This window comes from Mastacembelus armatus, chromosome 5 (genome assembly GCF_900324485.2).
Source record: "Mastacembelus armatus chromosome 5, fMasArm1.2, whole genome shotgun sequence".
Taxonomy (NCBI): domain Eukaryota; kingdom Metazoa; phylum Chordata; class Actinopteri; order Synbranchiformes; family Mastacembelidae; genus Mastacembelus; species Mastacembelus armatus.
This window is the reverse complement of record NC_046637.1, coordinates 24,313,443-24,340,715: the sequence shown is the minus strand read 5'-3', so window position 1 is coordinate 24,340,715 and position 27,273 is coordinate 24,313,443. Positions and strand designations below refer to the sequence as shown.

Here is a 27,273-nt window from a genome sequence, read left to right as displayed (position 1 = left end):
CCGTCGCTTTGATTTATGCAACAAGAACATTTAGCTCAGTGTTACGTAAAGTCTTCCCGCGCTGTGGAGTTGTCTGAGGCCCGGTGGTTAGAAAAGATTATTTTGTTGCTGTGTAGGAACTGACTTGTGTCGATGTGATCGTGAGGTTTTGGCGAAATAACATTGTTTCAATGACTGAGCTGGTATATTTTGAATGAAATGGTTCTGCCGTCAGTCACAATGACACCGAGCTAGCGGAGCGGAGCGCTCTGATTGGCTGACGATCGCCCAGGAGGCGTCACGGAGCTTCGTGATTGGCCGACAGCTGTTGATGAGGCGGGATCATTTCAGCTGCGACTGTCAAGATTGGCAAAGAGCTGGCGCTGCTACGTGCAGGTAAAAAAGAACAAGCGACACCGAAAACACTTTATCCTGGCAGAAAGCGAGGCGTGCGATGGAAACGGACCCCAGGGCGACGCGTTTAAGTCGGTGAAAGCGCAACACCTTCAGCTTCTCGGAGGAAAGTGTCGTTGTGTCGCTTGACTCGCGGGCACGTTTTGTACAGCGAGCAACTTGGACAGCTGCGTGTTTTCCAGCCAGCCATCAACAAAGAATGAAAGCATTCAAACGAGGTGAGCGACACTCGCATCGTGTGTTGTTGTTGTTGTTTTTTCCTCCCGCAGACACACGCGTTTATCACCGACACATTATCTGTGCGGGACTCCCGTGCGTCTTTGCAGTGGGTTTCGCCTGGTATGCGGGCTTTTTGTTGCGAGCAAATGCAGCGTGTGTTTGTGTTGAAATTTGGAGGGACTGCTATCCAGCTAGTTATCTCAGGAGGCAGCCATGGTGTCCATCTGGCAGAGCGACGTGCGGGACGCTGCGCGTTCCTGACTGCCTCCTTTGTGCGCTCCAGATGGCTGATTTTTCCAAATAGCTCCTCGGTTTGCGCTGTTTCGCTGTGACATCTCGCATTATTCGAGGTGTTATCCACGTCTGGCTGCGCTTTAATGTGACTGGGTGTATGACGTTATGGCCTGGACAAAGCGAGCTGGTCTGAAAAGTGGATGTTTGCGGTGCTGGTGTTACTAACGGTCACAATCGCAGCCCAGCCAGAAGTTTAGCGACTGTGGGGCTTTCACACTTCACCCTGAGCACCATTTGACTTCATTTGGAAGGAAATCCAAAACGCTGCAGAGCCAGTCTGGACCCTGCTAGAGGGAACATTATAGAAACACAAAGTTGGCTCAATTTGACAGCTAATTGTTGCTGGTTTGACATAACGCTAATGTACTAACACCAACATCTGTCTAAAAGATGTTTTGGCTGCTAAATCAATCCCACACTGAATGGGTGTGGATATTTTAGGACAGATGTTTAATTCTCAATGTAGTGAGCCACTGGCGTTAAAGGAATGCAACTTCTTTGTGGCCTCCATAGTTTTTCCCCAGACTGTTAGTAGAAGCAAGAATAACCTGAGCTATTTGAAGTTTCAATGTATGTGTTGAATTGGAGGCTGGATTTGTAGACCTCGGTATTATATCTATACCCAACTGAAATCAACACAGTGCTATTAATAGATAAATCTGAGGTAAATGGATGCAAATTCACAGAAAAAATAAAATCTGTGATTTTCAGTGCACTGCACCAGGATCTACTGTTGCATTACACCCAACAAGTCGTTTTGGGGATTTTACTTTGTTCTGGTTGATAAATGGTGACATGGAGATCATGGTAAAAGTGGTAAACAGTTACGTCCAGCCTGTTGTAACATAAAACATTTTAGATGCCAGGGGAAATAAGCTAATTTACAGAAACAGAGAAAAATGAGTTGAATTTCAATTTGCATGTGTATGTTTTAACCCCCCACCCCCCACCAGCCCCACAATTTTCCTAACTTGGTCTAGCACATCCCTTGTTGTAGAGGAATGCAGAATTCAAAAGGTTTGTCAACTGCTCCAGCAGTCTTGAGCTGAACTGGCATGAGGTGAAAACGGCCTCCTTTGCATGGTCAATAGATTCCTGGCCCACTGGCTACTGTGATGTTGATATGCACACAATCTCCTTTGTGAAGACAGGCGCTGCCCCGGGGGTCAGGTTTCACCCAACCCCAGGGAAAGACATTTAGTGCATTCTGTGTCCCACCCCTGGGATCAGGCATGCTCCATTTTGAGTGGAGATTCCCTTCAGTGGCTAACCATGGGGATACAGAACACACAACAAAGTTTAAACCACATAGCCATTGTTTAAACTTGTTCAGTCCACCAAGTCTCAAAGTCAGTCACTGTAAAGTGGCTTAAAAGTGAAGCTTAAGATTAGTTGCCAAGGTTTGTGCTGTTGTTCACAGCTAAGTGCTACAACAATTTAGGCGCATGTCTCTGACCAGTCTCTGCTTACGTGGCTATTGTGAGGATTTTTATTTATTTTTGTGGAAGTGGATCTGACCAAGCCCTTGTGCTGCATAAGGATAAACAGTAATCAAAATAACGAGGAGGGCCCCTTCATGGATTTGATGTGCAGGGGCTGAGTAAATGACGCAGCTGGAGCTGTAGCAGGACACATGACTGACAGGTCTCCTCTTCTCCCTCAGCTCTGGAAGAAGAGCATCGCCCGGAGCAGGAGCACTCCTCGGCTGTGTCGGACAGCGATGACGGCTCCCCGCTTGACCTGTCAGGAAGAGGACTCTTTGGGAAGCGCCGTCGCCGCGGCAACCTGCCCAAGGAGGCGGTGCAGATTCTGCGCAGCTGGCTGTATGAGCACCGCTTCAACGCCTACCCATCAGAGCAGGAGAAACTCAGTCTGTCGGGCCAGACCAACCTCTCCGTGCTGCAGGTGAGAAGCAGGTTTCTGTGTATTTGTTTGTTTTTATGTTCCCAGAAGTCTCCTGTGCACGACAGAGGAAATGACTCTTGTGGGTACACACTATTTCTGCATTCTGGTTGATTTACTTTTCCTCTTCTGAAGTAGAAATGTATCAACTTCACAAACAATTAGATGTTCATTTTTAATGGTTAGTTATACACATAAATACATTTCTTGAAAAAGAAAACAGAGGTTTGTTCCCAACATCTCAGTCAACATCGTGAACAAGTTAGAGCAAAACAATGATCAGATGGTGTCACTATGTGTACTGCTGAGAAGGACACTTTCCCAGCCTTCCCTTTTCACTTCATTGCGTCAGTAGTACACATTTCCTCTTTCCACCTCAACACAGGCACACACAAACAGCCAGGCTGCATTAGATAAGGCATCAGGGTTTCTTGTTATGTAGTCACTTCACTGGAATGCCTTTGGCTGGCTTCTCTGTGGCTCAGCATATTTGAGCTCAGACACTCATTATTGCCAGCTGTCTGGGGTTTCTCATCCCTCGGTCTGTCTCACCATCTTTATTCATTGAGTGGGAGGCTGTAAGGATGGAGGATGGCGTCACATGCAGAAGAAGAATCTGGTCAATGTGTAATCACAGCCCTCAGATAATATTTAGATCTCCAATGGGTTTCAGGGGTTGAGTTTTGGATCCAATAAATTGAGAGCATCTGAACCTGGCTAGTCAGAAATGAACGTTACATTAAACTGTTGCTGTCGATACAGGCCCTTAGAGAAACCTGAAAATGTGTCCTCCATCTTGTAACTTTTTCTTCTTTTCGATTTTCTTTGCATGAAACATTTACGTAAGCTTTTCATGTCAGTTCTGTTTATGCTAGAAATGCCCCATCTTTCCACAGATATGTAACTGGTTTATCAATGCACGCCGCCGCCTCCTCCCTGACCTCCTTCGCAAGGATGGCAAAGACCCCACCAAGTTCACCATCTCCCGCAAGGTTGGTGGCAAAAATGAAGGCCATTTGTCTAATGGAGGTGGAGCCAGCTCTCCAGAAAGAAACTCTTCCACCAGTTCATCTCAGCAGCGCCCAACTGTGATCCGCTCTGCCCCTACATTGGACCTCAGTCTTCTTGGGAACACAGCAACTGCTATCCTGACAGGAGCAGGATACCCAGGTAAAGAAGGATCGGTCCAGGCCCTGATGAAGCTGGATACACAAAGTTTGCTGAGGGAAGCAGAGGAGCAAGGGGCCAATACAGCTTGTCTCACCAGCACAACAATGGCAGCTAGCCCCACCAGTGGCCTCTTCAACACACCTCCCCCAACTCCTCCTGAGCTGTACCCCACCCAGGACTTCAGTGATTTGAGGCTGCTAGTCGATGCAGCTCTGCTAAGAGCAGCAGAGCAGGAGAACCTGAAGAGACTCCAGGATAGCCAGAGCAAACCAACAGAAGCGGTAAAAATGGAACCAGTGGAGGCACAGTGCAGCGCTTACAGCAGTGACATGGGTCCCACACCACCTCCAGAAGACACCCAACAAGTCATGGATGCCTGCAGAGCACAGAGTCTGATGGAGAAAGCTATGGCAGTTCCCGTGTCGGCTGTAACGTCAGTGAAGGCTCCAGTTCCTCAGTCCTCAGCAGCCTCTGTACTGGTTCAAGCTCCAGTCTTGGTCTCAGCCCCAAAGCTGTCTCCACTCTCTGTCAATAAAGTCATCTGGAGCCCCATGGAGAAGGAGACAGCCAGATCCTCCAGTCCAAACCAGCCTCAGCTCCCAACTCATCTGCCAACCTTAGTGCCAGTATCGTCTTCAGTTTATGTGCAGCCAAATTCTCAGAAGTCATCTACTGTTCCAGCTGTTACCTCAGCTTCATCATCAGCTCCAGCTCCACTGCCCACTACATGTCCTATGAATGCAGCAGTACCAGCTGCAGCACCAGTCTCAGTGGCACCACCAACTCTTGTCCCAGTTGCAAGTTCCATCTCTGTCACTGCTTCAAGCCAGCCCTCACCCACACCTGTAGCACTTGTTTCAGCTGCTGCTTCCCCAGCCATCACCTCTTTCACCTCCCCTAGAGGAGTCCCACTTTACCTTCCATTTTGCAAATCCTCCTTAATCACAGTTCCACCTGTTTCAACCTCAGTGTCATCTCCAGTGCCCGTTACCTCCACAGTTTCTACCTCTGCCCAAGGTTCAACTCCTGTCTCAGCTTCAACCCTAATGTCCTCTTCTGTTTCAACAGTCAAACCCCTTCTGGGCCTCACGTCCCACCCCTCTCCTTCTCTTCAGCCTTCCTCCACAAGCAGCAGCAGCAGCAGCAGCAGCAGCAGTAGCAGTAATAGCTGTATTAGCAGTAGCACCCAGAGGAATTCAGCAGTGGTGCCTGCTGTTTGGAGCATGGTCCACAGTGACACCAGGCAACCTAGTTCCCTTCAAGTTGTGAAGACCCCCATCACCACAGTGTGGGGCCCACAGCACAGCCTGCACACAGTGAGTGAAACTGTTAACTAGGATCAAGGACTGGGCACCTTTTTAATATATCTGTGGAAATAAGGGGCCAGATTGGCTGGACAACACTGTATATACAAGAATGTGTTTTCATCACCAGTCCCCTATGACATCAAAACCTGTGCCTGTAGTATACACAGCAGTCAATTAGGTGGCCGAACTGGGACAGTGATGGACAAGAGGTGCTTTAGACATGCTGTTTTGAGCAGGTTTTATTGTTTAATATTCTGTTTTTGGTGGAAGATGTTGCTGGGAAGAACACTGTGCCCTCTCCCAAAATGAACATTCTTCAGTGCACAGTAAACATGTTGTACAAAATTTCTGATGCCATCTTCTGCCCCCCCATTTCCATTTTGCAACCTGTGAGTAAGGATGGAAATATCCATTAATTGTACAAAACTTCAGTTGTTGGTGTAATTAACACCAACAGAATTAGCCTCTTCAGTAGCAGTGCTGGACTTTATTGAATGTAGAAGTGGCATTGACATCGTTGGTTAGGCTGCCAATCAACCATTCCCCTAAAGGATTCAAAGGCTTTTTTTCCTCTATGTAAAGCAACAACTTCATAGACATCTGTAGTTGTGCAATTCAGATGAGTTTTTTTTTTCCTCCTCCACTACATTCCCTCCATCCCCTTCCTTTTTAGTGGTGGAGATGAACGGTAGGAAAATTGATTGTACTGCAGCGAGCCTGACTGAATGACTCCTATGCGTCTGTCTCGATCGCTCCCCCCTCCCCACGTCTCCCTATCTTCCTGTCTTTTTATAGCTAAGAGGATTCATTGACGCTCATGAACTGTCATCTCAGCCGCTCAACACATGCTCTCAAAGTACTGCATGTTTCTTTGCATTTTGCATTCTAGAGTCAGATTTAAACCAACAAGCTGTATTTTCTGTTTGTTACAAAATGTGTTACTTTCATGTGACCTTGATCAGTTGTGTACAGTTCGTGGGGATGGTTGTTCAGGAGGAGGGCTGTGGATATTGGTTTGAAGAGGAGAAGGTCACATTGGATCTTTTACAGAAATCAATTTCAGTGGACAGCTTGGAGATCTGATCATGTCAAGCTCTTACAGCTCCTGAAATGAAACATTACACTTGCTGTGAGACATGGCGCCTTCATTGAGTGTTTAGTGATGCAAAAGACTTTAAATGTGGGATCATCTTATTTGGGAGTCAGATACAGATTTCCCCCAGGATTTGGTCAGTATTTCAAACCTGAATGTCTTAATAGTGGTGATTTCCTGGCAAAGCAAATGTAGCAGACATACTAAATAACTGATATTATTTGCTTTTTCTTCCAGAAAGGTATAACAACATAAACAATTATTTTTTCCTCATCAGTGCTTTCCAGTTATGTTTAGAAATGGTTTTTAGAGAATTTATATTCATTCATAAAGCTGTAGTTTCCATGAAACTGTCTTAGCACAAACAACATGTGGCTAAATGCCAGCTGGACATTTATTAACAGCAGCAGTGTCTTGAAAAGTTGATTTTCTTTGTGAACAATACCGTAGCAGAACTGTCATGTTTACTAGTGTCACTGAGCCTCGAGTGGTTCAAATGGTTAAGTTTTACATGCACAAGAAGTTGGAAGAGACAGGGGAGGATTACTCCACTTTCTTGTTCATGGTAGATGTGGAGACTCTAACTGCATTATCTCTTTTTTCTTTGTCTCTTCATTGCCAGTTTTTACTGTAAATGTCAGTGGAAGAATCTTTTTTTTTTGTTACGCAGGTACTCACTAGACTGATACCTCAATGAACACAGGTCATGTCAGGCTTGGGTCATATGTAGAATAGTAAGTATTAAAGTAATATTTTTATTATTCATACGGCATCATGCCACTTTGACTATACCTGTGATACTGGAAATGGCTGGCTAAAGATTAGGCAGGTGGATTTTATACAACGAGGTTTCTATTGGGTTTTAGATGCTCCAGTCAGAAGGCAGTGTAATGATGCATGTAAATATTTTCAAGGTTGTTTTTGCAGAGGTTGGCATGAACTATCTTAAACTGTGTAGTTTCCTTACAGCCAAATGCATTCAAAAAATTATTTTTTTTTTTAGAGTTGGGAATCATGACTGACCGTTAGCAGTATGACTGGCTGCTGTGCCTTAAACCTACGACTGAGGGATGATGTCCCTTTTTTTTTTTTTTTTAATATGTTATATAAGAACTTCTCAATAGTCTGTGCAATATATGCCTTAAACTTTAAATGTGTGTTTTGTATAAGCATTTCAAAGAAATAAAAGTTCAGTTTTTCATAAATACATATTTCTTACATATTTTATTTGTTGCTGTTTAAACTGAGAAAAACCAAATGGAATCAAACATTCTTGGAAAAGACTTAGAATAGCCCTTTATTGTATAAGATATTTTGACTCACTGCATCACACTGACATGGTTTACAAAGACTTGGTGACGTTCTTAGTAGTCTTTGTGCTTTTCCTGTTATGACATATCAATGTCTGCAAGAACCAACATGAACTCATTGTTATCATTCAAAGTTCAGTTTAATAACAGAGAAGATTTCTATATTTGTAAGATTTGAGTTTTTCTTACACTCAAAGGATGCTGGCGCCTGACTCACAGGCTAGCCTGTCTGTTGTCATCCCTACTGGAGTATACAGTGGTGAAAAAGCCAATGCTGGCTGTGACAGACAGGTGTCAGGCCACAGACCAGTCAGAGTGCCCATGCTGAAGCTGTCCACCACTGAAAGCACCTACACGTTTACACTGGAGCAATGGAAGAAGGGCCAGGTCTGATGCGTCATGTTTTCTTTTACATCATGTGGATGGCCAGGTGTGTGTGCAGCGTTTATCTGGAGAAGCAATGTGCTTTGGGAAGAAGGCCAGCCAGTGGGCACAGAGTGATGGTCTGATGGGAGACCTTGGGTCCTTGCATTCATGTGGGTCTTACTTTGTTTTCTTTCTTACTTTGACGTTTCCTTGAAAAGTTTTTTTTTTTTTTTTAAATCACGTCAAACATCTGTTAAGAGACAATTTAATTTACTTTGACTGTGCTTGTTTTAGCCCATTTGCTACAAACCATGCACACATTTACTCCAAACATTTTTGTTCTCTCAAATTCATAAAAACAAGTTTCATTTTTCAAGCAGATTTGAGGTTTAAAAATGGGCATAAACTAGTGAATATTTACTTTATCTAATTGTGAGGTGATGTAGCTGAAAAGAATATTTTGTAAATATTATCTCACTGGGTGCATTCAAACTCCTGTATTCAAGTGTTCTAAAATACAGTGTACTGCTTTGTAGGACCAAGGGCTTCACCCCAAACACACAACTAAACTTTTAGCTCTTAACAGCATTATTCAACATACTTTATTTGCCTCGGTGATTTCAAGTCTGAACTCCTTCAACAACACAGACAACCGTGATCCTTCAAATACACAAATGTCAGATGGGAAAGGAATATGACTTTGCATTCAAAGCTCAGCTCATTAACCATTTCATCACGCGGAAGTACTCACCACTTTCGATTGTCAAAATGATCAATTTCTTTATCTATTTCCATTGTACAGGGACACAAATATTACAAATGAGCCTTGTTGCAGTGCTTTTGCAGCTGTGGTAACTATATGGCAGGAAGAGATAAACATCGCTGGTACTGGATGTAGCACTGAATCTGTCAGTCCAAAACACCCCCCACCCCTCCCCCACACATCTCTGAAGTCCAACAAGTTTCCCTACAAAGATCAGATGATCAAACTGGATGAAGCTGCATTAGACTTGTAGCTGTTGTAGCTGTGAGATGCAGATACTGTGATGCATCTCTTTTATAACCTTCAATGATGATTAAAAACTGAAAAGGAATATATTACAGAATATTTATGTGGATTCCAAATGAATTCCAAGATTCCACCTCTGGTAGACATGTAGATGTAAATTAATGTAATACAAATGACCTCTGCCCTTTTATTAAAAAAATATTCATTTTCCCAAACCTACAAGCTCCACAGAGGTAGGAACTAGGGATTGATTTGGTGTAAAGTATGTGTGGGGGACCCTGAGACAGCTGTTTCCTCCTTCTACTCATCATCCTTGTCTTTGGCACCGTGCTTGAGGATGCGGGTGAATTCTGCATAGTTGAAATTGCCTTTCTTGTCAATCGGTGCCTCGCGGAACAGCTCGTCCACCTCTTCGTCTGTGAAGCGATCGCCCATGGTGGTCAGCAGCTCTCGCAGATGGTCCTCATGGATCACACCTTGGACACAGGTAACATCCATTAGGTGGGAGTGGATGTTCCAAAAACTGATCGTGTAAGTGCCTTAATCTGTTTGCATAATATATGTATTTTGTTAATATGGCCTCACCAGATCCCTCCTCATCAAAGCAGGCAAAGGCGTTGCGAATGACATCCTCAGGGTCCGTTCCATTGAGCCTCTCTCCAAACATGGTAAGGAACATGGTGAAGTTGATGGGTCCTGGTGCTTCGCTCATCATTCCCTCCAGGTATTCATCAGAAGGGTTCTTACCTGAGGACGGACAACACTGTTACACGTATCTCCTTTTTCAACACAGGAAGAGTCTGAAGATAAATATATTACAGGTGGTAATATAGTATCTTTTGCTGCCTACATCTTTCTAACCTCACTCTTAGTTTGTAATGCAAGCTTTCTGTTGTAACAGTCTTGAAATTCAGCCTGATCCAGGTTATTTTCAGATTTTACACAGCTCATAAAAATATTCACATCATGAGAAAAATACACCTTATGAAACGTAAACCAAAGTTCATGTGTAAAACCCGATGTGAGTCCCTTTTCTGGTTTTGAACTTCAGATTTTCATACAATGTGTAAGAAGTGTGCTATTTACCCAGAGAGGCCAGCATGTCATGCAGATCCTCCTTGTCAATGAAACCGTCCCTGTTCTGGTCGATCATGTTGAAGGCTTCTTTGAACTCCTGAATCTGAGACTGGTCGAACATGGCAAACACATTGGAGGTGGCCCTCTGAGGGCGCTTCTTGGTGGTCTTTCCCTTGGCACGTTTGCTCGACATGATGACAGCTGGATCTGGGCCTGTGCACGTTCCAAAACCATGATTTACAGGTTAGATCACTTTGTGCCAACATTGTACTGGCGTTGATGTATTTTTGCTAACGCAGCTTAGCACAAAAACATCATTCATTTGAATACAATGATGTATATTTTGCACTACAGTCCGAAAAACTGGAGCACTGCATCCATGTAGCTCTTTTATATTTTCTCTTTTTGTTTCCTCATCGCAGGAGTAGCTTTTTCTCTCACTTTCTCTGAAAAGAGGATCACATTGTCTGTGGATGACAGGAACAGTGATGGGTGTGAAAAAAAGGGACGGGGATGGGTGTGCATGTTGTAGTTGACTTCAGATGCTTTCTGAATTAAACCTGTCATTCACGTTAAGGTCTGCAAGGATTTGTCATGTCTGAACGTATTGTTTGATTGAACAGCAGGACGAAGGGATAGGCAGGAAGGAGAGCCAGTGAATGTGGCCGAGTCACACAGTAATATGACAGCATGCCCTGACAGGCATGATATGAATACTGTTCATGGTACTAACTTACTCACCTACCAGTTGCTTAATCATTCACTGTAATATGATGGCCGTTTAATTTATAAAGTGTTGAAGAATATTTTGTTGTCATCAATTGTCAGTGGTAAATTTAGACCCTAAAGATCAGAATTGTTTTGTTCATAAAGACAAATAGAAGTAGATGTATTTGCATATACTGTACTTTTTAAAACAGGTGTCAGTAATACTTCACCACAGTTATAATGGATTAAATGTACTTCTGTCTTTAATCCAATATACTAAGGAACCATCACAACAGAATTTTCTAAATACAGGCTTTTAATTTACAATGTAGTTTACATGTGTAATCCCCAGTGGACCCATTCCTTTAAAAAGTATGATTTTAATTCTGAATCCCTAATTCCTTCTACATGTCGGTGATAATCAAAATTGCTATTGTATGTAGTTTTGTTCCTGTATTTATAAACTATATCTAGGACTAACTGAATAAATACATTGTTTCTCCTATGACTTAACTATTTTTTCTGCATTTTGGCACCTTCTACAACCTATTTATTTCATAGCATATTAAACTAATGGCTACATAAAAATGTACTCCCAGAATTTTATAAATAACTGTTTGCTGCTCTATATTTCCCAAAGCTGCGTCTCCAAAGCCTCTGTCAGCCTGTCAACATATTTCATGGCCCAGAGTGGTCCTAACCTTTTGTGTCCGATGTCTCTGTTACTTCATGATTCATGGAGGCCTCATAGAAAGGCTGGTGAAGGCAGGGTTACAGCAGGTTTGCCTATCTAATTGGTCCTTTATCTTTTTCTGCTGCAGATAAACTTTGTTCCTTATTTGAGTACTGTACAGATGAAGCAGTATTATAATAATGCAAAGCAGTACAAGCAGCATAGGTTCTGAACAGAGTTTATGATATTCATAATTAACATAAATAACTTAAACCCAGAAATGGATCTGTATGTTTGGGATCTCAGTGTGAAGGTTACAGGGAAATGTGTGTCCTACGTCTTAATTACCCAGGTGCCAAACCGTTTCTGTGAGGATATAGTTAACTCAGTACAACACAGTTTTTGTCAGCAGTGGTTTCATCTCTTCCTTTCTCTCACTACGGACACATGTTGGATCGGTCTTTTTATTTGACTACTGTTTGGCTGCTCGAGTCCACTCATTTGCCAAAAAAACAGAAGAAGTCTGGAAGGTGTGTGCTACTGGCCCAAAGCCAGTCCATTCTCCATCTCACAGGCATCACAGGAAGCTGAAAACAAAACAGCATCTAGCTCCAATTTAAGGTTTAAGGAACAGAAGAATTCCTCAGGCTGATTATGGCTTATCTCTCCTATCTACATGGCGAAGTCTACTCACATTTCAACAACATTTTCATTGTGCAGGTACTTGTAGCAATTTGCACTGCTAATTATGTGGCTGTAAGGGAATTTGTTCTCAAATAAAGTGGTTCCAATGTAAACAGCCCAATCTTAGGCCCATAAATTAAGTTATCTCAAGTGTTCATTCTTGTTTGGCTGTGCTGATTAAATAGGGTAGGGTCTCCCGAGAGAATCTCCATGGTGTAACTCTGGATCAATAGCCCTGTTTCAAGCACTCACTAATGTAGGTTTCTGAAAGACTGTGATTATTTTGCAGCTTATTTTTTGTTTCCATTCCCACTGGGTTTGGTGCTGTAGCAACAGGTAAAGTCTTGTGCATAGAGTTAATAACAATGATTCACAAAGAGGCAGAGAAGAACTATTTTTGATCGCAGAAACGTAGGCATTCAGATGACGTGCCTCGGCTTGGCTTGTACTGACAATTGTATTTGTTCTCTGGCTGCCACAGCTACTCTGTGGACCTTTCTTATCCCTTTGAGATGACAAAGTCTCCTCTGTTCCTCTGTGCAGGAAGTACACACACACCACACACACACTTCACCAAACAGTCATCTCTCACCCTTACTTCAGGTCACCACTAATGAAGTGAAGACTGAAAGGCCAATGGTCAGGAATTTCAAAAACAAACAGGGAGTGAAGTGGAAGTTGACCATAAAAACATCTGAGGTTTTTATGAATGTGTGTGTTTAAGAGTGAAAGTGAGACAGAGCTAAATGGGTCAGCAGCATTCATAGATTCTCTGTCTAATGCTCCATAGTCAGGAGATGGAAGTAAACACAGACACACAATGTTTAGATTGTATGCAGAAACATACAAGCAGATCTAAGGTGAGCGTTCTCCACAGGTCTCTCTTCATGTTGATCAACAGATAAAAAACATCTCTATTATAGTTGACCTGGTACCTTTAATCCAAGACTCAATACCTATTCGCCTCTTCTCTGTCAGCACTGACATTTGAGCATTGTATCCCTCACCCAATGAATTTACACTTTCAACACTGAAAAAATAAAAATTATTTAAAGTTATGAGCTTTTAAAATCTATTTATGCAGCCCAGTGATAAAACAAATGTCTTTCTCACCTTGGCTTCAGGTAGGAATGTCTGGGAGTCCTTGAAACTCCTTTTGTCTGGATCCGACACAGTGGTGGGAAGGGAAGCAGGCAGTCCTACTGAAAAGTTTGTTTAAAGAATCAGACTCCCAGTGGGCGCCTCCCCTTTCTTCCCCCACCAATGGAGAGGCCGGCCTGCCCTGTTCAAAGCCATCCCAGTCCAGGCCATTTCTCCATACAAGGCAAAAGAATGCACAGGCTGTAGTTTGCTACTGCCACAGTCGCTGCTCTGGATGTTTGGGAAAAAGGCAGAAATGACAGGAACTATGATAAGGCTGCCTTATTTAGAGAAAAGGGCCTAAACATTTAGAGGAGGCTCTGCATGGTGGAGTGCGGAAACATAGGAGAGAGAGTTGTGAGCAGATGCAGAGCAGTTTTTAAAGGCAGTGTTTCTGTTGTAAGACTATGGGTTTCCTTAAATAGGCAGTTTGACTGGTCATTACTGAGGCCTGAATGTGCAGGGAACGCCTTAAATTATGACATAGAGGCAACATCTGTTTTGTAGGTGCTCACGCTTTTTCCTATTATGTTTTATTAAAATGCATAGTTAATACCTGCATAACAGTAATTCTATAAAAATATTTGCTCATATGTTTATTTGGCACCTATTTCTCTGACAAAGCTGTTTTAATGTAATTGATGTTAGAAATATTTACTTTGTTTTTCTATTAAGACATTTGACTTCAAATACCTATTTTCTTGACAAAATATAGTCATTTGTAATATTCTCATCTGCTTTCTTTGGCATTACATATATAAGCATCGTGGCTTAGATATTTTAAATTAGAAATAATACATTTTAGCAACTTTAAAGTTAGTATATTTTATGCTTTATCGAATTTAAGAGTATACTACAATAAATATATTGGTAGGTCTCATTTAACTGTACAATGAACATTTGTTATTTTCAGTATTGAGGATGTGTTGATGTCCTTTAATGCAGATGCCCAATTTTCTGCACATTTAATATTTCATTATTGCTACTTCCTACTTCTCCTCATGCTTGTCTCCTTTATCTCCTATTCTTTGCACTGAGTGTGAACTCTTTCTGTTTTCTTTCTTTAATTTCATATATTCTCATGTATTTTAGAAATAAACAATACACAACAGAAATTCAATATATTCCTATTTTAGAAAATGTTTAAAGTAATTAAAGGAACTTGTCCTTTAACTGTTAAAGGAACTTGTCCTTTAGCTGGGAATAAACTAGAGAGTGTGTTAGATCAACACTGAAAGCCTCCATGAGATGAGGGTCTGTGCAGGGGCAGCGATGCCCTCTGCTGGGACAAACTCTTTCTGAAATACTGAATATCTTTCAATAATGATGGGGACTAATGTGATTGTGCTCCTGACACAAACTTGTGGCAAATCAGTGAATATTTTCTGCAGTTTACCATAAGCTCATATATAAAAATATGTCACTGTAATTTGTGCTTGAGAGTTTTAAAAAGACCTTACCATAGTTATCACTTGCTATGTTTAATTTATTCTGTATGTTGCTGGCAAAGTTTAGAAAATATTTTTGTGACACAGGGTATAATAGAATTTTAAGATATCCTTAAATAAAATTGGCCCCTTTGGGAAAAAGGCATTTTTCAGTGGCTTAGTCTTTTCAGTCCTGTGGATCTTCAGGACAGTAGCAGTACAATGAACCCTTTTCACATGACAGATAACCAGCTACAAGACAGTTTCAACACAGAGACTGAATTTAGTTCAACAGCATCTGAACTAGGTTAGAGCAGGGGCAGGGTAGATACTGGCTGTGTCTACTGTCAGCCTCTAATCGAAATACCCAAATATTTCAATATTGCTTAGAATATAACACAATTCTAATACATGACACATAAAGATATTAATGTCCCTGTTTTTCTAGAAATGTCTGTAGCAGTGTATTGAATCCTCTTATCCAGGTGTGATTAACATTGATCAATTTTAAAGCTGAATTTCTAATGCAGTAATTTTCTCATTTCTTTGTGTGGTACAGTCAGTTTTTACCTCCATGAAGAAGGCTCCAGAGTTTTATGAGTGTAGACATTTACAGCTGAACCTCTGGATGATTTGTAACCAATTCAATTGAAATATTTGCATTTATATTTATATTTAATTAGTTCAACTAAAGTGCCATGTTGTGAGAGGGAGTGTCCATCAAATGTATGTTTGATCAAATCTCCTGTTCGTGTCCTTTGTGGCAGCACAGTGACAAAGTCACATCCTAATTAACGTAGGTGTCGTTCATACCTTTACCGAATCAATGCCGGGGGGCGGGTCTTCGTGTCTTCCAGTTTGTTCATTGGCTGGCGGAATGATTGACTTCGCTTTTGCGCAGGCGCAGTTTATTAGGACGAGTCCAGGATGGCTGTTGTTTTGTCCAACTGAAAGCCTGAAGGTAAGCTGCCCTCAAACTCTATACACAAACACTAACCTTCTCTGTAACACACGCAGCAGTTGTGGACGACGTTTAGGATTCAGAGTTAACAGACTTCTTGAGATTTATGGGATGGTTTTTATTCGCTGTAACTTACGCGTCGGTTTTGTCGTACAGATGTTTTAACGTTGACCTCCCTGTAAAACCAAGCAAATCCTTAATGAAGTTCCGCACAGTGAATGCAGCTGTACTTTTAAATAGGCTGTCTCTCGTTTAGGAGTGTGTTCATTGTTGCTGTTTCGTGTTGGTGATTAAATTGTGACCATGAATTGAATTGCACCATACAGTGTAACATAAAACAGTAGCGGAAGTTATTGGAGTTTTGGTCTATCTACTTATCCGTACACACCAAACACACATCACTACACGGATCATTGACACTCAGTGAAACTTTTACATTTTCTCTTAGTTTTGGAGAAATGTCGCAGGAGATCGATAGTTCTTTAAAAGTCCTTTGTCCTATTAGCTCTTCTGTACTTTATTTATTTGCATTGTAGAGGCCTAATCACATTATCTGACTTTATAAGTTTGTTGCGCAACAGAAGAAGAGAAGACAGATGTGCAGCAGACAGTGCATTACTGTGAGGTCACCTCTGTGTCCCTGGAGGCAAAGGTCAGCAAAAACTAAGACTACCCTGTTCACACTTGGCTGGCTCCAAACATTGGGAAACAGGTATACACGTGGCACATTTGGCATTGTGTGTGAATGAGTGATGAAATCCGGTGTGTCAGCAAGTGATGAAACTAAACCAAGTAGTCGATTGACACACGTTTTTGTTTTATTGGTGAAGTCATATCATTAGGCAATAATGTCAAAATGTTGCTCTTCTTTCACCCTGTAGAGCTTAATTAATCATTTTATACCATTTTAAATGTGGAAGGTTAAATCTAGATTGATGCAAAATGAGTATGAGCAGATAAGTGTCATAGTGTCATCTGATTGAATTGCTAAGTGAGATGAAGTGAATTTAAAGGCAGTGATGATGGGAATGATCAGTTTACACTGAAAAGTAAAGGAGTGTGTTTAATGCCTTAGAGACAACATGCTGCGACAGATCAAATATTTGATCTTTTTGCATCAGTTAACACCGTTATCTTTCACTTCTTTCATTCCTTTAATGCCCCACATTTTACCACCATTGTCTACATCAAGCCTTTGTTCATCCTGCTTCCCAAATACAGCTGACCTGGTAGGTTCAGTCCATATCACTCTACATTAGTAAATTAGAAAAGCCTGAATGAGCACAGAAAGTGGTCATATATAACAAAGACTCCTGAGCTACATATTTACACATTCATGATGTTAGCTCACTCACATGATAGGCCAGACTGGCTTTTTTCTTTTTACTCCATAACATGGCTGATTACCTACATCAGCAGTAACGATGTCTCTCTCTCTCTGACACTGTCTGTTTTCCCACTTAGGCCTACCTTTCTGTCATGTCCTCTTCCAGCACAGACACTAATATCCTTCAACATTTGCAAGTTATTTGCTTGAGTTCCTCCCAAGCTGGCTTGGACTGTGATGGTTTTTCCGGTGTTGGTAGAACATGACCGCTGGATTCCCCACATCTCTGATGGCCCAGAGAGCTGTGGTCAAGCCCAGAAACTGTGTGTGTGTGTGTGTGTGTGTGTGTGTGTGTGTGTGTGTGTGTGTGTGTGTGTGTGTGTGTGTGTGTGTGTGTGTGTGTGTGTGTGTGTGCGTGTGTGTGCGTGTGTGTGCGTGTGTGTGCGTGTGTGTGCGTGTGTGTGCGTGTGTGTGTGTGTGTGTGTGCGTGTGTGTGTACATTGTCATGCCAAGCGTGTTTGAATAGCCTGTCCAAGCCTTTCAGAAAGTGCTGGTCTGGCTGTCATGTGCAGAGCAAGTGGGGAAGTTTGAGTTCTATGTGACAGGATGGTGTATATGTATAGTGTGTGCTTGTGAAATTGTGTATGAGAGAGGAAGCCCTAGTTTGTGGCTGAATATACTAGGACTCTCTCTGATTGCTGTATTTATTTTCCTAGCTCAGAGCAGAGAAGACTAGAGTGCTGCCATCTCTGATCATCACTGGTCAAGTAGAAAGTCTGATTTTTGCTTAGTAGTTTAGGATAATCAACTTTAGGATCTTTTGTGGCTCCGTCTCAGTTGTCAGCGTTATCAAAATGTAGTCTTACAGCAACAGTCAATACTGAGAAGGAGTAAGTAGTCAAAGTCTTGAGAAGCGGTCGAGCATTATGGGTAATGAAGTTGACAGGGTGCTCTGAAAATGGAGGTAAAGTTTCTTCAGACTGGTTGTGAGTTCCTTTGGTGGGAAAAGCTCTCATAGTGGTGGCTTATGGCAGAAAAAAGGTCAAGGCAGCTCAGCTTGGCTGGGAAGGATCAACTGCATCCTTCTCTGTGGGTAAGACTTTAGATTTACAATCTTAGCTTTTGTTATGTGTCGGCCCTGTGTTACATTTGTGATGTGACCAGCGTGTACCTCACCTCTCATTGGCTAATATTGACTCCAGGCCTCTGCCTGTGACCATCAATAGGATAATCTGTATAGATAATGGATGGATGAATGGTATAAACAGTTTTAGTTCATTGTGTGTGTTATGTAATACATCACTGTGTCTGCTGGTTTTTCTCATTAATAATCAAAACCATTATCATTGTGTGACTGATCCTCACATGTTTTCAGTTTGGTTACTTTGGTTTGTGCCAACTTAAACTTTTTAGTGTGATTTACTGCCCAGGTGTTGCGTTAATGTCTTTGCCATTAGGTGTTTATACTTTTTGTTTATTGCAGAACCAGAGTTCCTTCTGAAATTTTAAAATTGTATCACATAATACGCTATTATTCCTTTAAGTAATTGCTGTCATTTGTATAATACAGGGACACTTTTGCAGATACGATGAACACTATAATGAGAAATAATAATAATCATCCTAAGTATTTTTTATTATTCAATGCTGCTGACATGGTGAAACAAGGATTAAGGATCAAACAGCAGACGACAGAAAATACAGAACACAGATACTTATATTTCCTGTCATGTCACTGGATCTTCCTGCTTTTTCTTTTTTAATTTTCAGTCCCAAACCATGAATATTGTGGGCCAATTGGCGGAGACCGTGTTTGTGACAGTGAAGGAACTGTACAGTGGCCTTAACCCTGCCACTCTCACTGGAGGGATTGATGTCATTGTGGTGCGACAGCCTGATGGATCGTTCCAATGTTCCCCTTTTCACGTCCGCTTTGGCAAGCTGGGTGTGCTGCGGTCCAAGGAAAAAATTGTACGTCTTATTTAATCTTATATTATATGATATATTATCTTATATTCTGTTTCAGTTGATGTTTGTTTTTCTTATTCTGAAACATCCACTTTTTGTTGTGGTTCTAGGTGGACATTGAAATAAATGGTGAACCAGTTATCCTGCACATGAAGCTGGGTGACAATGGAGAAGCTTTTTTTGTGGAGGAAAATGAAAATATGGAGGTAAGATGAGCTTGCAAGTAATTCCTAACTTTGCATTAGTTGCAAACATCGTTTTAGTCAGTACAAACGTTTTACACTTGGTTTCAGGTGCCAGCCCATCTCTGCACCTCCCCAATTCCTCTCGATGTCCCCGAGGAAATTGCAGAATCCACTGAAGGATCCTCCATAGCTGGGTCTGCTGCCCGGAGGAAGAAACGCCGTCGCAAACGCATGCGTTCTGATCCTCACCTGAAAGAAGACACAAGCTCCTCATCAGATGAGAGAGAAAAAGAGAAGGACAGCGAGAGAGAAAGTGATCAGGCTAAACAGGAGAGTCCTGCTCACAAGGAGCTTGTCACAGCATTGCAAGCCAGGTCAGTGATTCAAACACATACCACAGGATAAGTGTAAAAATATCTTTGTCCTTGGTAAAGGAGGCATAGAATTTCAGCATTAGTCATTGTTTATGTTCAATTCTCTGTTCACGACAGACCCTTTCAGAACAAAACAATATGGTTACATACTTTGTACATACTTAGTGGGATTGTCAGTATGAGTAATCCCTCATGTGGTTCAATATTTCCATTTCCCATTGTTAATAAGGTAGTATAGATACCGTATCTTGTTGTGTGTTATAGTAAATCGGTGTACTACTCGCTGTCGGAAGAGCCAAATGAGCAGCTAGGGGCCACACTGACTTGGGACTCTCATCCACACTCAGACGGAGAGCGATCACCCTTGGAAAGGTGAGGAAGCAGCCTTACTGAGGCAGTTATAGAGTCAGTGTCAGTTGACAGAGAAACTCCTATTGATTTATTCAGTGTGTTATGATCTGTACATCAAACATTCATCAGTATTTTATTTATTTGTTTCCCAGCAATGTGTTTCTCAGCCGTCCATCGTCTCCTAAGAGCGACTCTGAGCTTTTCATCAAACCTCAGGAGTCCTCTGGCCCTCAGATGCAATGGAACTGGGGAGGTTTTCCTGTGGTATGACAACACAAAGTCACACATACAGGCTGATGTTGGTTTACAGTCTGTACATGATGCAGTCATGATGTAGAGCTGAGATTGTTATGCTGACACATTGTCTCAATGTCTCTCTGCCCTCCCTCACACAGCTGTGTCAGTCAGAGAGGTCACCAGTGGAGTTGCAGTACATCTCCCCTTTGGGCAGTTCTCATTTTCGCACCATAGAGAGACAGGCGTCCTTTGACATGGGCTTGGAGCCTGCTATCAGCTATGGCAGAGCAGGCAGCGTAACGGTGATCAAACCACAACCCAGGACTAACTCTGTAGATCCAGGTAGCCCCGCCACACAAACCACCCATTTATCTGGGGAGAAAGATCTTCACATTGCCCATTCTATGCCCAGTGACCTCTCCATTTCATGTTCATCATCACTGAAAATTAATGGGGGCTCAAACCCAACACTTGAATCCACTTTAATGGCAAATGAGAACAAAGACTCACCTTTTTATCCCACTACTCTAATTAATGCCACTGATTCCCTTGATAGCAAAGAAAGCACAGTGAGTGTTGTGCATGTTATCACTGTGACTGACACTATTGGTAGAAACAGTGTGGTCAGTGTAACTAGACCAGGAAATGAACAGAAAGGAGAGAGAGAAGACTACATAGTCACAAGTCCAAATAGTACAGACTCATCAAATCCACAATTGCAGTCTGAACAAAGTGAAGAGAGTCTAACCAGTAGTGCACCTGTCACTGAGGGGGTCAGTGGGATAGATCCCTCTGCTGAGGGGGGGCAGGGGGAGGAGGAAGAGGAGGAGGGAGACCTTGGAGTAATGGCTGGGTTAAACGGAGGTTCACTATCCAACAAGACTATCCCAAAAACTAAAATGAGAGCTGTTGAGGCCAGCTGGACTGCCAAAGAACCTTTACCAAGCTCTTCTGAGGCATCCTCTAAAACAGAGAATCAGGACAAGAAAAAAGGTGAAGTGTTTTTCTAAGCGTTTGTGTTGTAGCTTTTTCACATAAGAAAATATTTTAGACTAAAAACATCTTTGTCAGTTTCTGCAAGTAGTCACCAGTGATCTTCTGTGTCATTCTATTACAGCTAAACGTAATCACCATCTAGGACCAACAGATATTTACTTGGATGATCTGACTACACTGGACCCAGAAGTTGCTGCACTCTACTTCCCCAAGAGGTAAGAAAAGACAGATACTTTCCAAAATACGAGTGCGATGGTCTCATTTGTATTGATTTTTGAAATCATTATTGTAAAAAGACAGGGACACCTGAAGATAAAAGAATTGAAAGGCACCTATTTAGTGAAATCACCAATTCCCATAGTGTGCATCATGATTGGTTTCCACTGGACAACAATGTTTACTTATAATGGAGAATAATTAAAATGAAAGGGGTTTGTGTTCCTGCAGTGAGACAGAGGGAGGGTTTCAGCACGGGGCAGATCAGGGTTCCTGCTCAGGAAGCCAGTCACCTCAGTCAGTGGGCAGCGGGGCCATGGACAGCGGTACAGAGTACCTGTCAGATTCCACCTCCTACAACATGGACGTCAGCATGTCCCTGTGTGGACAAGAGGGAAACACCAGTCAAATCACCAAAGGTAAGTGTGAGTGAAAGCATGCTGGGTTTTCTGTGTTCACAATATGCGTAAGCACAGTGACATGAGGAAATGAGCAACATCTTCAGTGAAGTTAAATCAGATAAGTTGCTTTTGCTCTTACTTCAGAAAAGTTCATGGAGCATATTGTGACATACCAGGATTTTGCCAACAATCCTGGAATTATAGAAGATCCTAGTCTTGTCATCTGCATCAACTCCAAGTAAGACAAAAAAGCACATAATTAAAGCAGTGTCTCTTGAATATACTCAAATGATCATTGTCAGCAAGTTTATCTCCATGTTTGTTCCAACAGTTGGTTTTTATTTCTTATAGTTATTATAACTGGGCAGTGGCTGCTCCAATGGTGTTATCAATGACAGCTTTCCAGAAAAACCTGCCAAAGGTATTTTGTTGTTTCTAAACCAGACCGTAATAATCTGAACTTATAATACTTCCCTAATTTTAATAACAGTACAAGACAGATGGATCTTTGTTAGCCAGTGAGTATCATGACAAGACTAGTACATTTGTTGCTTTTGTGTGTGTGTGCGTGCGTGTGTGTGTGCGTGCGCGTGTGTGCGTGTGTGTGTGTCTGTGTCTGCGTGTGTCTGTGTGTCTGCATGTCTGTGTGTCTGCATGTCATACAGAGTACAGTAGAGCAACTTGTAAAGGACAAGATGCTCAAAAAGTCTGGACGCTGGTGGTTCTGGAGGAGGAGAGACATGGACAACAATCAGGTAGATGCTTAGGGAATCATGTTAATGGTTATTCATTGAGTTATGAGGATGTGGAGCAAGAAAAGAAATGTTACATATAAGGCTGCAACAAACGATTGTTTTAATAATCACTAAAGTGGTCGACTATGTTTTTGATTAATGATACTTTTACAAAAGAATATAAAGAAGTTTAATATTTTTAAAAAATATGAATCTTACACAGGTTTGCTACACATTAAATAAAAAATCCTCAAAATATTTTTATAAGTGATGACGTCTAAATTAATCTTAACTTTTGTTACATTAAAAAGATGCTTGTTTACTAGAATTTCACACTGAAAGCAAAAGTTTGTGGCACAACGCACTTTTAGACATGCACTTCAACATTGCTAGGATTTATCTTGGTGAGCTTCATGTAAGAACAGTTGTCCAAAAAACATAGACCACATTACCCAGGCTTTTTTCCTTTGAGCTCCCTTTTGAAAAGTCTCTACAAAAAGCAGCACTGCCTGTCTCTGAGAATTAACTGGATTTTTTTTTTTTGTCTCTGCAACTGCTCAGCTTGTTACTGTGTGCCGTGCCAAACCGCAACATCACTAGACCTAACTAATACATTTGTTCCCAAATATTTTAATAATCAATTCTATTGATTAGTTGTTGCAGCCTAAGTTACATGTTACTCCTGCAAAAATTTGTCGCATTTAAGTTTTTTGTTTGTTTGTTTGTTTGTTTTTAGGAGTGGGTTTTGTGCTTAAAGTAGGACATGCTAAAAATATAGTATGGAAGGAAGTGATTAAAGGATTAGATCAGGATGGTCTGTTTTATTGTGTTATTGGATAGAAACATTGTGACACTTGAAACACTGTCTCTGTTTAGAATGTTCCTGATAATGTAATATCCTTTTTTCCAGCAAAAGCACTTGAAGGAAGGACAAGAGGAGCCACTGGCAAGTGTTTCTTCCCCAGTGAAGTAAATCACCTCACTAATACATGAACTAACACAAATTAATGAACTTTAGAAAAGTTTAACCAGCTGTTTCACTTGGACCAGCTTTAGCTAATCATGCTGTTATTCCACAGTTTTGAAATATTTGAGCACACCAAAGGACATTCACTCTGATTGCTGGATAATAATTAAAAGAAGGTATTCAATATTTCACAACTAGGAATCACCAGTTGTACACCTAGAAATTAGCTGGGATTTCATAGGCCTAACCCAATAACCCTATTCACTCTAGTGTCAGATCTGTAGCAAATATCAGGTTCCGTCACATCTACAGAAATTGTTTAAATTCTAAGGATCATATAAAAATACCACAGGCAGTAATGATGAGAAAACACAAAGCTGCCCAATAGACCAGTCACTGTTGCACACTCTGCAGTTCATAATAATATAGTTCATTTTTGGAACCATTTCCTCCTCTGGTAGGCACTCTAACATAAAAAATAATAAATAATCACTACTAATTTTATTTTAAATTGATAGATCTGTATTTTATGTATCAAATCAAACTCAGATGGAGTTTACCTTTGTGTCATCAGTGTGGGCCAAAGCTTTGTCCCCACTTAATAACCATTCTTAAAAGCAAATGTCATGATGCTACTTGCCCACTTAATTGCAATAATGACAAACTGAGTAGCTTTATTAAAGTTATGATTGCTGACAGATAAATTATACGTTTTTTGAGTTATCAAAGTTTTAAAAAGTAGGGATGAGTTAATACAAAATTAAAAGGAACCAATAGATGTATGTATGTGTTGTACCCCAGAGCTACGTTGGATGACCTCGACAGTGATGAGGCAGCAGGGCTCGGCCAGAAAGCCATCGTTCCTCGAAGTGCATCGACAGAAACTCTTAACGCCACACAGTGTATTAGCCAGATATACCGCAAATCCCTTCGTCTGTCCTCAAAACAGATAGTAAGAGATGCCCTCATGTATCATGTTCCTTCACCTGCAGAGAAGTATTACTTTCTGCTGTCAGATATAATCAGAGGTTGAAAACTTTTTTTTGTGGTTTTTGGTACTTAATGTCTGACTAACTCTCCCTTCTCCCATACCCAGGAGCACTTAAACCTGCGTGAAGGAGCTAACAAGGTTGTGTTTAGTGTGACCACACAATATCAAGGCACCTGTCGCTGCGAGGCTACTATCTATCTGTGGAACTGGGATGATCGTATCATCATATCAGACATAGACGGCACCATCACTAAGTAATAAAAATCTTTTCTCGCAATATACACTGTGTACATGGTCCAGTAGATATTTGGATACAAAGCAATTCATACAGACAACCTTCTGATTAGAAAGATGCTATAGAGTATTGTGTGACCTCACGTTGTCCAAATGTTATGAATCGTCTTCACTTCTTGTCTATTGCAGGTCTGATGCTCTGGGTCATATCCTACCTCAGCTTGGGAAAGACTGGACACACAAAGGCATTGCCAAACTGTACCACAAAATACACGAGTATATGAAGTTTTTTTTTTTTTTTTTTTTATTGCCAGTGCAAACTTTCATAGTGAACTTAGACACATCATAGACTTGATTTTTTTTTTTTTTTTTTTTTTTTTTTTCTCCATTTTCTTAAACTAAAATGTAAATGTGATTGTCTGTTTGCTTGCAGAAATGGCTATAAATTTCTCTATTGTTCTGCGAGGGCCATAGGAATGGCTGCCATCACTAAGAACTACTTGCAGTGGGTCAATGACAAAGGAATGGTCCTTCCTAAGGGCCCTGTACTGCTGGCTCCCAGTAGCCTTTTTTCAGCACTACACAGGTAACAGATACATACTACTAATCTTATGGGTTTATCTATGTTGTTTTTCTGCCAATTTTAAACTATAATGGTACTGCTGACCTCTAGTGGTCTTACCTCTACTCTGACGTTATCCAATAAACACTGTTCCTTAGTTGCTCCTATACAAAATATAACATTTACAAGAAGATGTTTAAACAAATAACTGTTTTGACTACACATCATATCTTTACCTTGTGCAGAGAGGTTATTGAGAAGAAGCCAGAGGTCTTTAAAATTGCTTGTCTCAGTGACATCAGGGACCTGTTCAACCCACAGAGACAGCCCTTCTACGCAGCCTTCGGCAACAGGACCAATGTAAGCATTACTGCAGAGTGACTATTAATACAGTTTTTAATACTCTTTAGCAGGTAGGAATGTGGAAGTAAAGTCTGGAGTTTGCTTGCTTGAGCAAACACTTGCTAAAAAGTTCTTATGGACTAGTTGTTGTAACAGCCAAACATTCCTTGAAGTGTACTTAGAGACTGCAGAGGCAAACATGGCAGTGAACCTCTTTCTGCTTTTGCAGGATGTTTCTGCCTATAAGCAGGTTGGAGTTCCTGACACCAGAATATTTACTGTCAACCCAAAAGGAGAGCTCACCCAAGAGAAGACTAAAGGAAACAAGTCCTCGTAAGTGTGCCACAGAACATGGACAAGAGGATATAAACAAATATGTGACTGGTGATTTGTTCATGGAATCAGAGAAAATGTATATCTTTGCCCATACCTCAATGACAAAATGCATTAGGCTGCACTTATTTTCCCTGTAATTAGTTATTTTGGTCATATAGCTTCTTGAATTTCCTGAACAATTAGACACAGATGTTACAATAGCACCATCATCATGAAATAACTAAGGACTAACTAATTTCATAATTACATAATTTTTAGTTGTCATTTTAAAGCAAAAGTGCCAAACTTTTGACGGTTTCTTCTTTTCAAGTACCCTACCAGCCAAAAGTTTGGACACACTTTAAAACTGAATATGCCTGGATTTTGCCATTTGCCAGACAAAATAAAACATTTAAAGATACTCATTTGTATAATATAATCAACATTGGCTGCCCTAAAGCATTGTGTCTTTTAGAATTTGGATTTTCTTTTTTTAGGAATATTGTGAACTAATGTGCAGAGCAACTATTTTGTAACAGAGATTCACACTGTTCTGTTTGTAGTGTGCCTATGTTTAATGGAATTATGAGAAATCCCATGTGTGTCTGTGTGTGTTTTGCAGGTACAGCCACCTTAGTGGATTGGTGGAGCATTTCTTTCCTCTGCTTTCTGTGAGAGGCAGCACATCCTCTTCTTTTGACTGCCCTGAATACAGTAGTTTCTCTTATTGGAAAGAGCCTTTGCCACAACTGGAGCTGGATGCAATACTGTAGACACACTCCTCCCTCTACCAAAACACACACTGCACACACATGTATGCTGTATTTCTCTTCACTTCCTTTCCCAGGCATTAGAAAGCATTTTAGCAACACTACTCACTATTGCCTTTGATACCCCTACCAAATGAAGAGCCTGTTTTGAGCCACTGAATAAACTGGAAAATAAATAGGCACATAGTCATAGCATTATTATTATTTCAAAAATAACTCCATAAACAATTGTACACTCTATTGCACTGACCATAGCTGTTTGTTTGCCCAACATTTTGCTATTGGTGTCATAATTCTACAATGATCGTAACACAGCTGGATAAAAATCTCGTTGAACTGTTCAATTTTTATTTATTGTGGGTACCACTGTTATACTTGGTGACTTATTAATGTAAATAATGCATTTCCATACTCCAGCATTGTCACACATTCAAGTACTAAGCATGACCAAAAATATATTTGTGTAGCAATTGAGAAATTGTGAAACTTCCATTCTGCAAATGCTAAAAGTGTCTAAGTACTATTGCCTGCGTTTTGTGACTGATCTGAACATTTTCAGTGCACTGCTTG

The 27,273-nt window shown here is 41.1% G+C and overlaps 3 protein-coding genes across 6 annotated transcripts; 2 read left to right on the top strand and 1 right to left on the bottom strand.

Annotated features, from left to right (window-relative positions):
* The first annotated feature begins 363 nt into the window (after positions 1-363).
* On the top strand, positions 364-7,382 carry tgif2 (TGFB-induced factor homeobox 2). Its single transcript, XM_026308116.2, has 3 exons — positions 364-611; positions 2,570-2,811; positions 3,705-7,382. Exons 1-3 carry the CDS (start codon positions 593-595, stop codon positions 5,313-5,315), a joined length of 1,872 nt encoding a protein of 623 aa, XP_026163901.1. The 5' UTR covers positions 364-592; the 3' UTR covers positions 5,316-7,382.
* An 881-nt stretch (positions 7,383-8,263) lies between these two features.
* On the bottom strand, positions 8,264-13,449 carry myl9b (myosin, light chain 9b, regulatory). Of its 2 annotated transcripts, XM_026306854.1 has the most exons (4): positions 13,319-13,449; positions 10,150-10,353; positions 9,649-9,810; positions 9,364-9,539 (listed from the first exon to the last, which is right to left on the bottom strand). In XM_026306854.1, exons 2-4 carry the CDS (start codon positions 10,331-10,333, stop codon positions 9,364-9,366), a joined length of 522 nt encoding a protein of 173 aa, XP_026162639.1. In that variant the 5' UTR covers positions 10,334-10,353; positions 13,319-13,449. The 2 variants fall into 2 exon arrangements, with proteins under 2 accessions (XP_026162640.1, XP_026162639.1); XM_026306855.2 differs by lacking the exon at positions 13,319-13,449 and having other exon boundaries at positions 8,264-9,539; positions 10,150-10,333.
* A 2,235-nt stretch (positions 13,450-15,684) lies between these two features.
* LOC113130372 (phosphatidate phosphatase LPIN2) lies at positions 15,685-26,901 on the top strand. Of its 3 annotated transcripts, none has more exons than XM_026306945.1 (20): positions 15,685-15,733; positions 18,831-19,031; positions 19,139-19,234; positions 19,322-19,587; positions 19,852-19,959; positions 20,091-20,202; positions 20,334-21,168; positions 21,293-21,386; positions 21,619-21,806; positions 21,933-22,026; positions 22,140-22,209; positions 22,454-22,543; positions 23,433-23,491; positions 24,291-24,441; positions 24,586-24,734; positions 24,904-24,990; positions 25,148-25,300; positions 25,522-25,636; positions 25,848-25,951; positions 26,556-26,901. In XM_026306945.1, exons 2-20 carry the CDS (start codon positions 18,840-18,842, stop codon positions 26,704-26,706), a joined length of 3,114 nt encoding a protein of 1,037 aa, XP_026162730.1. In that variant the 5' UTR covers positions 15,685-15,733; positions 18,831-18,839; the 3' UTR covers positions 26,707-26,901. The 3 variants fall into 3 exon arrangements, with proteins under 3 accessions (XP_026162730.1, XP_026162731.1, XP_026162732.1); XM_026306946.1 differs by lacking the exon at positions 15,685-15,733 and adding an exon at positions 15,755-16,445; XM_026306947.1 differs by lacking the exon at positions 15,685-15,733 and adding an exon at positions 16,348-16,385.
* Positions 26,902-27,273: the final 372 nt, after the last annotated feature.

What these genes read in the sequence shown, in the direction of transcription:
- tgif2 (XM_026308116.2), top strand. An exon ending in CCAACCTCTCCGTGCTGCAG is followed by an intron (nt 2,812 to 3,704) that starts GTGAGAAGCAGG and finishes ATCTTTCCACAG; the next exon opens with ATATGTAACTGGTTTATCAA.
- myl9b (XM_026306854.1), bottom strand. Translation starts at nt 10,333, where the DNA reads ATGTCGAGCAAACGTGCCAAGGGAAAGACCACCAAGAAGCGCCCTCAG. An exon ending in TGACATGCTGGCCTCTCTGG is followed by an intron (nt 9,811 to 10,149) that starts GTAAATAGCACA and finishes GTCCGTCCTCAG; the next exon opens with GTAAGAACCCTTCTGATGAA. An exon ending in CTTTGATGAGGAGGGATCTG is followed by an intron (nt 9,540 to 9,648) that starts GTGAGGCCATAT and finishes CCTGTGTCCAAG; the next exon opens with GTGTGATCCATGAGGACCAT.
- LOC113130372 (XM_026306945.1), top strand. Translation starts at nt 18,840, where the DNA reads ATGAATATTGTGGGCCAATTGGCGGAGACCGTGTTTGTGACAGTGAAG. An exon ending in GTCTGTCCTCAAAACAGATA is followed by an intron (nt 24,442 to 24,585) that starts GTAAGAGATGCC and finishes TCCCATACCCAG; the next exon opens with GAGCACTTAAACCTGCGTGA. An exon ending in CTGTACCACAAAATACACGA is followed by an intron (nt 24,991 to 25,147) that starts GTATATGAAGTT and finishes GTTTGCTTGCAG; the next exon opens with AAATGGCTATAAATTTCTCT.